A 12,636-nucleotide genomic window follows, 5' to 3' on the forward strand; every position below is an offset into this window, starting at 1 on the left:
TCCTTCTATCTTTAACCTATTGTGTTACATAATTTTGAACTATTTGCAAACAAACAAATAAGAACTACATGTAAATCACATGCCTTGTCCGGTGGATATGTTTAAAGGCTCACCCCAGGGGGTGCATACAGCTGTAGTAGGCTGTTATTTAAAACAGAGCTAATTTATTACACTTGGTAAACTCTCCTACTTGTACAACCACTTTTTAGTGTAAAAAAAAAAATAGAAAAAAATTACTCAATTAAGGATGGTGCCTACTATTGTTACTGGGCATACTCGGGTTTCCTATGGGTGGTGCTTACTAATACAGGAATATTTTTGCGTGGTTTAAAACTATACGGAGAAAGCAGAACTTACCAAATGCTTTTGGTATCTCAAAAGAAAATTGCAGGTGACCATGCATTTTTCAGAGATAATTAAGCTTCAATTTAGGAAAAAAATCCCATACATTGCTTTACATATTACTGCTTAATTATCTCTGAAAAATGCGTGGTTTAATACCCCCAATTTTCATTTGGGATTCCAATAGGCCTTGCTAAGATCTGCTTTTCCCGCATAGTCATGAACCACACAAAAATATTTCGGTATTAGTAGGCACCGTCCTTAAAGTAAAAATTGGAAACAAACTAAGGAATGTTGATGTGGCTCAATTTATTTAAATGGTACTCTCTTTTGTTCAGTAATATTTAATATACTGTAGATTAAATAATACAATACAATACAATACAATGCAATACAATATAATTATAATTATAATTATTATAAGATGATTCTCAGTGAAGTGAAGGGATAAGATGACGTCACAATTTTCTATTCGGCCCAACTTTCCATGTGGCTCGTGGACATTTTTAGGGGTATAGAATGGTAAAATCCGAGACCCGCCGAGACGCCGAGACCTTAGTTTAAAATCCGAGACTGAGACTTTACTACTTTTTCTAAATCCGAGCCCGAGACGTCGCAATGCATCACGTGTTTTTTACTAACACTGCCGAAAAGCATAGTACGGCAATTTACGAGCAGAATTTTTCCAAGCTTACATGTTTCACAGAAGCTGGAGAAGCGATTGCAATTTTGAGCCGTTTTTCAAGATTATTGTTTTGTTTGGTTTCAGTTTAGGACGGTTTATTCAGACTTACAGTCAATCCAGGTCACGCGTAAACAGTAATTCCAAGAATGAAATGAACATTCGAATTTCTCTTTGTAATGTCCAACGTGTGAATGAAATGTTAGACATCTCTCTGGAAATCGTTCCGAAAAAGACGCATTAACTGAAAAAAAGATTCAAAATACAATTGTTATTCTTGAAATATTCAATTTTGCAATGTAAAGAAAAATTCATAGCTTTATACTGTCAATAAGCTAGGGAAATTTATACGGGAACTCTGAAATCTCGTTGGCGATTTTGAAAACTGACATGTAAATTTCAAAACTCCGTTCAAATTTCAACAAGATGCCCCTCTAATGGCATTACACGGAATGCTTAATGTAGCCCCAATTATTCCCCATTGTATGTTTCGCAGATATTTAAAAACTATCCTCCCATGGCAATTGAAATAATTGTCTGAATGGTTTTATTCAGATATATTGCGTGATACTTATTGTTGTGTTACTAGGAATCATACCAGAAATAACTATGCAATAACGTCATGACCCCGCTGAACTGGTCTGGCCTCCTCTAGCTCTAACCCTTCGCGTTGATCATTCGATCTGTTTTTTAAAGCGGAGTTTCTTTGCTGTGAACTCTCCCAATTTCCGCCGTTTCAACTGTCGAGTACTACCTAGAAGTTATTATTTCGATTTACTGCTTGAAAAAGGTTTGTTTTCTCTCTGAAAACGGCAGATCAAAGTCTTAAATTCATACATGTGGCCGCCATTGAACAAAAACAACTTTTCGAAACAAGATGCCTGCTATACTGGCATTACGCGTGATGCTTGGGCTGATTCATTTATTCCAACTGTATCCTTCGCCGATTGATAAAACTATCCTTGCTAATGGAATAGTTTGACTCACGACGATCGCGTTACGTTGTTTCCCTTGTGTTACGCGACTCAGACTATCAGCGGAAATCTGTGAAATTCCATTACGATAACGTAAGCCTCTCAATGACCTCTTTTCAGTCTCGCGTCGTGGTCTAAGACTGTCTAACAAAGCACGATTCCCTTGCCAGGAACTCACCAATTTCCACCGTTTTAAATGTCGGGTGATTCTTAGAAGTTATTCTTTCGATTCACCGCTTCAAAATGGTGAAATTTCCGTTTGAAAACGGCACACTTGAGTCCACAACATGTTTACAATATGGCACGACAATTTAATCTGTTTTTAATAAATATATCAAATGATGCTTTGACGTCACACACGTAGGGGTGAGTGGGTCCCCTCCCTCGCGATATAAGCGACAAGAATGGATTTGATTGGCCTGCTGTTGTTGAAGACAATCAGAACAATACATCCCGAGTAGGAGAGGGGAGAGTTTAATGAATAAATTAATGTACACATTTGTAGCTACGACGAAGAAAAAAAAAAAAAAGAAATCGACCCGTTTTTAGACACGGTATGCCCCCTCAGGGCATCCCGCGTAATGATGAATTGCTTTGACGTGACACAGGTAGAGATAAGTGGGTCCCCTCCCTCGTGATATACGCGCCGATAATAGATTTTGATTGGGCTGTTTTTGTTCAAGACAATCAGAACGATAAATCCCTTCTAGGAGAGGGTAGAATTTAATCAAGGTTTAATGAATCAAATCAAATAATGATTTGACCTCACACAGGAAGTGATGAGTGGGTCCCCTCTCTCGTGATATGTGCCTGAAAAATAGATTTTGACTGGGCCGCTTCTGTTGAAGACAATCAGAACAATATATCCTTACTAGGGGAGGACAGAGTTTAATGCATAAATTAATGTGCACATTTGTGACTGCAATGAAGAAAAAAAAGATACCCGACCGAAACCTAGACACGTCATGCCCTGCGGGCATTCCGTGGAAAAATATCGTTCACGTGTGACCTGGGTTGACTGTAATTTTCGCTTGGTTTGCAAGACTCCGAGATTCAAATTTCAAAATGCGAGATTCCGAGACCCGCTTTATTTTTTCGAGCTCGAGATTCCGAGACTCCAGTTTGAGACGTAGAGATTTCGAGACCCACCTAAAATTTGCCGAGACCCATTATTTTTCAAGGACCATTCTATACCCCTATTTTTGTATGGTGTAATGTTGGCAAACCGAATGTGGAAATTGTGCCTGAAATAATTGAGCTTTAGATCAAACATTGGAATATTTCCTTGTACTTAAAATTTGGCATGGGTAGTACTTTCCTCCTTATAAAGACTTTTGAATGCTGTTAGGAAAAAGGAAACTAAGGTAAAATTTTGATTTACAGTCTGTAGCACTTTAATATTATATAATTATTAAACCTTTCAAGACTGAAACATTCACCTCATACTTGTGTGTACTAATGATAATTGATGATTTTTTCATGACCCTTATTTATAACACAGGAAAAGATGGCCGTGATGGACAAGATGGCAGAGCTGGAGCAAAGGTCAATTGGTTTTCTTCTTCTTCTTGCTTTTGTTGATGTTAGTAGAATTTAGTTTTTACCTTTTTTTTTCTTATTTGTCAGGGAGACAAAGGTGAAGTAGGGATGCGGGGACTGGATGGTAATCCTGGTATTAAGGTACATGTACTCATTATTGTTTTGTATTTTATTGCAAATGTAAAGATGACTATTGTGTATGATTACTATCCTGCATTGAGTGAAGTAATCACTTTTTTCCACAAGTCGTCATTCAAATATTTTAGGTTCTTAATTAATTTGAGTTCTGTCTCACTTTATATGAACTTAAAAATGATGAATACAGACTGTACATGTATAAAAAGTAAGAATGTTCTCAAGATCGTAATACAGTAAGTCCCCTGTGCAGATGCTGTTTGGGCTAGTCACGCAATCTCATTAAGAAGAGGATTACATGACAAACCTGAAGACAATATGCTATAACACAATTGAAAGTGTGTTAGGGTGCATTCAATTGACCCTACTCCAGAATAGGAATACATGCAATGATGACAGTAACTCCCTCATAACAGTTTTTTGAGTTACTGGAGTACAAAATGGCTTTTTAAATTAATTATCATACATCAGTGAAAGTTTGCTGAAATGTCATCCCAAATTTACTTAAAAAGAGAAATATAACAGCTATTCCGCTTTAATTCTTATTCCAGAGTACAGTCAATGGAACACAACCTTCGAGTGTGTTTAGTTGTTCCAGGAGTTAAACTATGAGGAGAAAAGTGATACCTTTGTAATGACATCTGCAAATGGTTAGACTTTCTAGTCTTCTTGGATAAGGACGATAAATCGTAGGTCCCACCTCACAACCCCAGTTAATGATTACTTTGTGGGACGTTAAAGAACGCACACACTGTTCGCAAGAGTAGGGGACGTAGTTCCCGGTGTCGTGGTCTGGCCTTCTATCTTTCACGCTCATGCTTGGGTTGAGTGGGTTGGTGGGTGGGTGAATATATGGACCAATGCCGATGTCCGATCTCACCCCATAGAATTGTAAACCGCCTTGAGACTTGGTGATATGTGCGGTATTTATTTAAGAATTCATTCTATTCTATTCATTCTATGACAACATCTGCTCTTTTAACAATAATTATTAGTAATTACATGTATTTTTCTTTTCATCTTTCAGGGAGAGAAAGGTGAAGTGGGGATGCAAGGAAAGGATGGGAATGCTTCCATGAAGGTATTTTTATTTTGTCGTTAATAATTATGTAAAAGAAAAATTTTAACTTAAATGAAATTCTAAAGTTATTATTTTACAGTAAGATGTCGTTTCTGTCATCTTCTCCTTCCAGTTCCTCTGAAAGTAAAACAGAGGAAAATCAGCCCCGTTGGTTTTAAGCATTGCGCATATGACTTGAACACTTTCCAGGAGTTTCAACTTGTCCCACCTCTTTTGCTTGCTCCTGGCCATTTGCGAATCAAATAATGGCAGTAAGGGAAAACCAAACACTATGTTAAAATAATGGGACTAAGAGTGTTAATTTTGAGATAAAAATTGGCATCATGGTACCTATTTAGTAATTGTCTATTTCAAAATCTGAAGAGAAAAAGATATGCAAAAGCTTTGTCGTTGTAGCACTTTAAAGTTTATTGAGGCATTTGAAAAAAACTGGTAGACTATACCACAGTAAGTCGTGAAGAGGCTAATGAGTTGGACAAGAGTTCATACTGGCTGATGACAAATAACATACATGCAATAAGGTTGCACATTTAGCTTTTTCGTTCAATTGATGTCAAATAAAGAAGAACTTAGCTTATTATTTTCTTTAAAATGAAATTTACCTACACTAAAGAGCCTGCACAGATGATTGAAGGATGTCTTGTTCTATTTAACATTGTGCTCACTCCAGGCAAATTTTGGGGTACTAAATGTTTCATATGAATTTTTCTTTGCCATGTTGCTTTGATATTCCTCTGGTTCATTTTGCTCTCTGTGGTTTATTTTTCTGCATGTTATAAAGCTATGCAGGAATAGTTTTTGCTGTTTACAAAAATTAATAATAGAACTCTTCCAAAGTCATGGTCCGTGCATAAGAACTTCACAGTTCTAACAACGAAACCATCGGGCTTTAAAACCAGGTTTGTCCAGTTAAATGACTGCTACCCAGGCACCTAGTTTTAATAGCACTGGCCTTTATGCGATATGCGATATGCGATTAAATAAACCTACTTGCGGTAATTACTTACTTAGTATACTTACATACTTACTTATAAACTTTAAGGTAAAACCTTGATGACTGAATAGTACCATTGATAGCTTGGCTTTCCAAAATAACTACTTAAACTGATCACAACATATTTAAAAATGTACACAAAACAAAGAATAAAGTGATCAGAACTCAAAGCAAATTCACCTTAATATGCCAAGTGCAGGGAAACACATGTGAGCGAGTATCAAGTAGGTTCTTTTTGATTTCTAATTGGTTGATAAAGTGGCTCATTTTTTTAACCAATCTTATATCACAGGAAAGTACAGTAATACTAAAGCAAGTGTCAACTACTTTTGACATTCAACTGAAAATACTATAAATTGTAATTAATTTTACTGAGAATTAAGTTTTCTGTTTACTGAGGGCGAGAAAGGATCTCCTGGAGACAAAGGATCACAAGGAGGAAAAGGACAACCAGGGCAGAAAGGAATGCCGGGAACATGTGATGCTAAGGTGGTGAAATGTTTATTCTCCTTTGTTCATTCAGTATATTAACAATGTAAGGAAAATTTAGTCGGCCTTTACTGTAATTATCCAATCTTGAAACTATTTTCTTTCTTTGCATATACTACTGTTCAACTTAATTGAAGCTTAAACTAATATGCTGTTCGGTATAACAAGCCATTTTTTCTGCTCAACTAAATTGAAGCTTTAGCTATTGCTGTTGATGATATGTCAGTATAACAAGCTGTTTTTTTCCCTCCTTTGTGCATCTCAGGGTTCATCTTCTAGTAAATCAGCTTGCTGTGCAGCTGGTAAGAACATTTATCTCTTACATTACGTTTACAATCCTGTTATAACTTTGAAAACGTTGGTGGCTCTCTCAGAACTTTTAACGCAGTTTTATTGTTCTTAAACATATTAAACAGTTGTTTTCACTTTGTTTTGTTTCTTGAAATATTCTAGAACGTTACTTGTTCAAGCTTTTATTCTGGATTTAATCAACGCGTCTTTATGATATTTTGACATTGGAGTTCAGGTCAATTCCATTTCCCACTTCAGATTTCTTTTAGTTAGCTTTGATTTATAAATTTGGGAAACTGATTTTTTCTAATAGCTTCCGATTCCTGCTGCGAGAACTCAGGTTTCTCTGTTCCGGGACTGCCTGTAACGGTCACTGACTCAATAAAACGATATCCGCTGGGTTCGCACAGGTCATGGAAAACCTGGAAAGTCATGGTTTTTAATTGTTGGCCATGGAAAGTCATTATATGGACAAAATTTAACAAAAAGGAACCAGGAAACACATTTTCACTCAGTAGAAATACCTTATTATAGGAAATTAACGCGAAATTTTAAAAATTCGCGTTAATTTTGTTAACGTTAATTTTCGCGTCTTTTATTAAGTGGTGCATTAATTTCCAAGAGCTTAATTTCCACTATTTTCGCACCAAATTTTCGACACACTTCAGAAAGGAAAAAGCACTTTTTTATCAGAGTGGACATCCCCGGTATGATGGACACTGTAAAGAACGCTCGAAATGGTCAGATTCTGTGGCTTAACCCCAACGTTTAGGAACAATTCCACGAACATTGTTTGCTTGTTAGATCTTAACACTAAGTGTTAAAAGAAATTTGTTCCTGTAGTCTCAACAAATTCTTTTTTTTTCTTTATTATGATTATTTTTTTGTGGCAGTCGCGTTAATTACCCTCATTTTGAAACTTTAGCACCTCTTTTGAGTTAATTTCCTTTATTGGGAACTAACTTTTCTTGCAATTCGCGTTAATCTAAGTCGCGTTCATTTCCAATACCTTAATTAGCACGAGCGTTAATTTCCTATAACAAGGGAAACACTGCACTTTTTGACACTGTAAAATTCAATCGCTTTATCATGGAAAACTTGCAAAGTAATGGAAAGTCATGCGTTTTTAAAAGCCCAAAAGAGTACGAACCCTGGATATCTTTCTCACGTATACCATCACATTAATTCCATCATTAAGCATACGTTTGACGCACTTCTGCAAATTTTATGCCTCGATATTCATGCAGTTTTATTGGCCACAATCCTATAATGCCACATTTTTACATTGTTACACTGAACAAAGGAGTCTTTCTCTGAATACATGTTCCTGAAACCAACAGAGGGAAGACAGGCGGCTTAATGAAGTGATGCAATTATTGCAATATAATGTAAAATCCCTGAAACTTAATGATACAACCTTTTCTTTCCTTTTAAGAATGCTCCACAGGTTTTCACTTCTTTGAAAAACTTCAGGACTTACCAACCCGAGGAGCTGTAGATGTGAAACATTTCACCATTGATGGAAGTCTGTTTCTTGCTTTTGCCAACTACCATGGCGACATTAGAAAGTTCAAGACAAGCTCCATGATCTACAAGATGGACGAATCAACTGGAAAATTTATTTTGTACCAGAGCCTGCAAACTAGAGGCGCGTATGGTCTTGAGTACTTTTCAATCGCTGGTAAACATTTCCTCGCTGTAGCCAATCGTTATGATGGAACCTACCTACTGGACTCGGTTATTTACCAGTGGAATGGAAAGCTGTTTGTCGTCTTTCAGAGAATATCTACAAAAGGAGCAAGCCACTTCACGTTTTTCATTATAAATGGTGAGAAATACCTCGCAGTGGCAAACCACTATGATGGAAGAACCCAGTCCACAAAATCAGTCATCTACAAATGGAGCAGCGGCAAGTTTAACAAGTTTCAGGAGATAGCAACTGAAGGTGCTTATGCATGTATGGCGTTTGTGATAAACAATGACACTTTCATCGCTTTTGCAAACCATTACAACTCCAAACAGAAGCATTCTGTTCAGTCCACTGTGTTCAAGTGGTCAGGAGGACGCTTTGTTAAACAGCAGTCTCTTCAGACTTATGGAGCATTGGATGTGAAGTCCTTTAACATCAATGGTCACACATTCCTTGCCTTTGCCAATTATTACTCTGGAAGCAGCTACAACACCAACTCGTTCATTTACAAGTGGAATGGTGACAAATTCGTTTTGTTTCAGTCCATTTCTACTCGTGGAGCCCTCGCTTGGCATCCATTTGTGATCAGCGGTCAAACGTACCTGGGTGTGGCCAATCACTACGATTCCAGCCAGAAACACAACACACAGTCAGTTGTGTACCAGGCCTCTGGAGCGCGGTTCATCAAGTACCAAGAGATTCCAACACACGGGGCGTACGATATGACGTCATTTGAGTACAAGGGTCATACTTACTTGGCAGTGGCAAACCATTACAGCCCGAGATACAACATAAACAGCGCCCTGTACAAGTGGGTGTAGAACCAAGAACGAAAGACATGGATCCAAGCTTAAAATAACTTATGATAAGCAGTAGAATGAAAGCTTTTTGGTTGCTGCCTTATAATACACAACAGGGAATTTGTTAATTTTGCAGAGCTTGAGTTTTTTTTTGAGTTTTTTGAAATTTTTTTCACTGAATTAGTTTCGGAAATAGTTGTGAATGGAACAATAAAGTAAATACATAGTATATTCTTGATAGACAATCGCATAAAGACCAAGGAATAGTGGAGATATAAAGTCAGATTCGGTTTAGTGCTCGCCTAGTTTTGATGCAGAATTACTTTCTAGAATTAACAATAAAGCTGTGTTTAGATCATAAAACACTTGTCTGCTCTTTTGCGCCTGAATTTCCTGGAGGAAGCCTGTTCATGAGTTTGATTTATAATACTGTATAACAACAACAACAACAACAACAACAACAACAAGACTTTCTTACCCCGTGGTTAATAAATGTGAATTTAAAATGTTATAAAAATTGACACTGTTAAGAGAGTTTAAACGGACGTTTCGGCAATACTGCCTTCTTCAAGGTAGTTTTGTACCCTGAAGAAGGCAGTATTGCTGAGACGTCGGTTTACCGTCAATTTTATAATATTATAAATTCACGGGTTTGATTAAAGCACAAAACAAAACAAACAAACAAACAAACACAACCAGCAGACTGTAAGGGATTTTGACCCGAACCAGAAGTCGCACAATTCAGAATTGCTACCTGCGCACAGGGTAAAAAAACATAAGATAATGTCAAATATTTGTCTTCGTTGCGGGCCGCGTTTTGGAGAAAAATAGCCTCGCTTGCAGACGAAATAAAATCAGATTCGGTTTAGTGTTTGTCTAATTTTGATGCAGAATTACTTGCTAGAATTACATTAAGGCTGTGCTTGGATCATAAAACACTTGTCTGCAGTTTATCACTTGAATTTTGCGTGGAAACTCTGTTCAAGACTTTGAGTGAACCGAAAACAAAAATTCAACCTTAAATAAAAACACTACCCTGACTTGCTTCGGGTGAGACGATAAGAAAAGGGTAAAGAAACACAAGAAGATGTCAAATATTTCATCAATGTGCTTACGATTTGCGTCAGTTTTTGATTGGACTCCGTCATCGTTATGGGCTTCATGTTGCCGAAAAAAGAGCCTCGCTCGAGGCCAAATTAAGATGGTTGCGAAAAAGGAGCACGGTAGGCGGGAAAATAGCGCAGCTTTTGGAATAATAGGGCGGATGACGGGAAAAATATTCATAACACAGCTCCCCATTTCCAAGGCGTGATGATGTAAAACGTAAATGACTGTTTCTTGGTTTGTTGCGTAGATTAACGATGCAGAAAACGGCCCACATTTTTGAAATTACACAGTGGTAAAGGGAACAAAAAAGTGAGAACCGATATATAGTCTCAGAGCAAAATTGGACCGCGAAAATTCTCGCCTCTTGGATTCTTTACTATCACCTCTATCAAAGTTATTTGGCGTTCAGAACTGAATCCTGATAAATCGTACGTGGCCATGCATTTTAAGGTTATGTAATTGTCTAGCTGCCCGAGATTGACAAGATTGTAGTTTACTGAATACAGTAAAATCGTGAGTCGTTTTGACGATCTTTTTTTCTTGTAGATTCTGAGCGATATAGAACCCGTTCACTTTGATTCTGACCTCCTTAATCTTAAACTTACGAAACAGAAGACGGCAAAATATCGCTGCTTGACTAACGTGACACCAACCTTTTCTTCTTAAGAACATAGCGAAGAGTAGCCAAGTTGAAACCAGGAATTAAGAAAATTCAGCTGTCACGCTAGCTAGTCACGCAAGAACAATTTGCCGTAACCGAAAGTCGTTCACCATTCATTACTAGGGGTGGGGTGGGTTAGACGAGGTTCCCTGAGATCGAGTTTGCTCAGTACCGCGCTCCAGACAGATCAGTGCTCCCACACACCTACACGTTGAAATGCTTCGATCAAGTTTTAAAATCTTTGTAAGGGGTTACTGTCCTTTTTAATCGTTAACTCTGCGGCTAAAATATTTATGGAAAGCTTGCGAAGATTTTAGTTATCTTCGTGTATCCGGATGCAGCGTAAGGACCCTTCTCTGAAAAACATCAGTTTTCTTGTTCATTTAGTTTCACCAAAAAGTGTCTCAAACCTCTGCTATTATTTTCCAAATCACACGTTAGTAACTGGGTACGAGTAAGCTGGCGATGCCAGAAGGCGAAGAAGTTACTTCATTGAGAATGATGTGTGATTCTTTCAGCCAGTTACACAGGCATTCTCGGAAAATGAAATCCGAGTCCTACCAACTGGAGTCGAAACTATAACCTTCCGATTACGGGTTCGGATGCTCTACCACTTAGCTACGGGAGACTCGTGGGAACTAAGGCCATTAAACCAGGTTCATGGGACAAACATCCTACATAGCTCTGATTTGAATAGAATGTCGATGTGTGGCACATATATGCACAATGAAATACATGTGCTGGTACATTTTAAGGCTGGTGAATACATGAGAATGATGTATGGGTGATTCAGTCAGTGACACAGGTATACTTAGGAAAAGAAAATCCCAGTTCTCCAAACAGGAGTCGAACCAATCACCTTTGGATTACTAGTTCGGAATTACTACTTTGTTTATTGTTTTAAACTTTGAATATTTTTCATAAACTTTGAACAGTTAAAATTCTCGTTGAACCAGAAGCAATTAATTTTATTTCGGTTCTGTTTTAATTACGGCGTAAATCGTCTTTGGAACAACTGGGTGTGAAAGTCTTCTATAGTACAGTAGCGTGACTAGAGAGAGCAAATATTTAGTCACGAGAATTAAGGAATGATTGATCTGTCCCCATCCCAATTTGTCAACAGAATATTAAAACGATCTTTATCAAAATACACGTGATATGTTTCAATTTCTATCTTCAAAGGAAAACAGTGTTTCAGAGTTTTATCTACGGAGTGCTGCATAAGCGTTTGAGATACCGTTAGAATTATTATTAGAAAATTCTACTTAAAAAACATCCTGGGTGAGCTTTGGACACATCACGAAAGAGCAAAAAATTTGCACGGATATCATTTTGTGATTCAGTAGTCTTGCATGAGTGCCTCAAATATCAGTTTAAACCATGACAAAATAACCGAGTGAAAATATCAGTTTCATAGAAAATGGTGTTTTTGTGCAGATAGTTAAGGCGAAAATAGCCATTTTTTAGCCAAAGTACATCTCAGTTTCTTGCGCGTCAGAAGTAGCACACAAATATGACGTCAACAGTTATCATATCAGACAATTTTGTTTTGACAGTGGTAAATAAGCATAGCAAAATGACTCAAACATCGTAAACAAAAGGTATTCATTCTCGTATTTTCGTGTTCCTAATATGATGAAAAAATAATAAAGGTTAAGGGCAACACTTTTTTAACTTTACACGTTCTTTTTTATCTCTGAGTTGCTGTACGAAAATGTTTCGCTCGTTCTTCTTGTTGGCTTTGGCCGTTGCATTCCCATACAAATCCTCAGTTCTCTTATATTTAGCTTGAGCTGCCTGTACTCTTGAGCGACACCAAAATTTCCTCAGTCAAATCACTATAGTTGGACG

The 12,636-nt window shown here is 37.3% G+C and overlaps 1 protein-coding gene across 2 annotated transcripts in view; it reads left to right on the forward strand.

Moving 5' to 3' along the window:
* Positions 1 to 3,272: 3,272 nt before the first annotated feature.
* The window catches only part of LOC146462338 (uncharacterized), a 55,822-nt gene continuing 46,458 nt past the window's right edge, over positions 3,273 to 12,636 (forward strand). The window contains exons 1-6 of one of the 2 annotated variants that reach the window (XM_085085883.1): positions 3,273 to 3,543; positions 3,625 to 3,678; positions 4,700 to 4,753; positions 6,147 to 6,236; positions 6,502 to 6,538; positions 7,963 to 8,472. In XM_085085883.1, the coding sequence (XP_084942009.1) occupies positions 3,457 to 3,543; positions 3,625 to 3,678; positions 4,700 to 4,753; positions 6,147 to 6,236; positions 6,502 to 6,538; positions 7,963 to 8,472 (832 nt within the window). In that variant the 5' untranslated portion in view covers positions 3,273 to 3,456. Of the gene's footprint in view, positions 3,544 to 3,624; positions 3,679 to 4,699; positions 4,754 to 6,146; positions 6,237 to 6,501; positions 6,539 to 7,962; positions 9,354 to 12,636 lie in introns of those variants that run through there. The other variant, XM_085085882.1, reaches the window with a different exon arrangement.

This window comes from Pavona decussata, unplaced genomic scaffold (assembly GCF_977016875.1).
Source record: "Pavona decussata unplaced genomic scaffold, jaPavDecu1.1 SCAFFOLD_190, whole genome shotgun sequence".
Taxonomy (NCBI): Eukaryota; Metazoa; Cnidaria; class Anthozoa; order Scleractinia; family Agariciidae; genus Pavona; species Pavona decussata.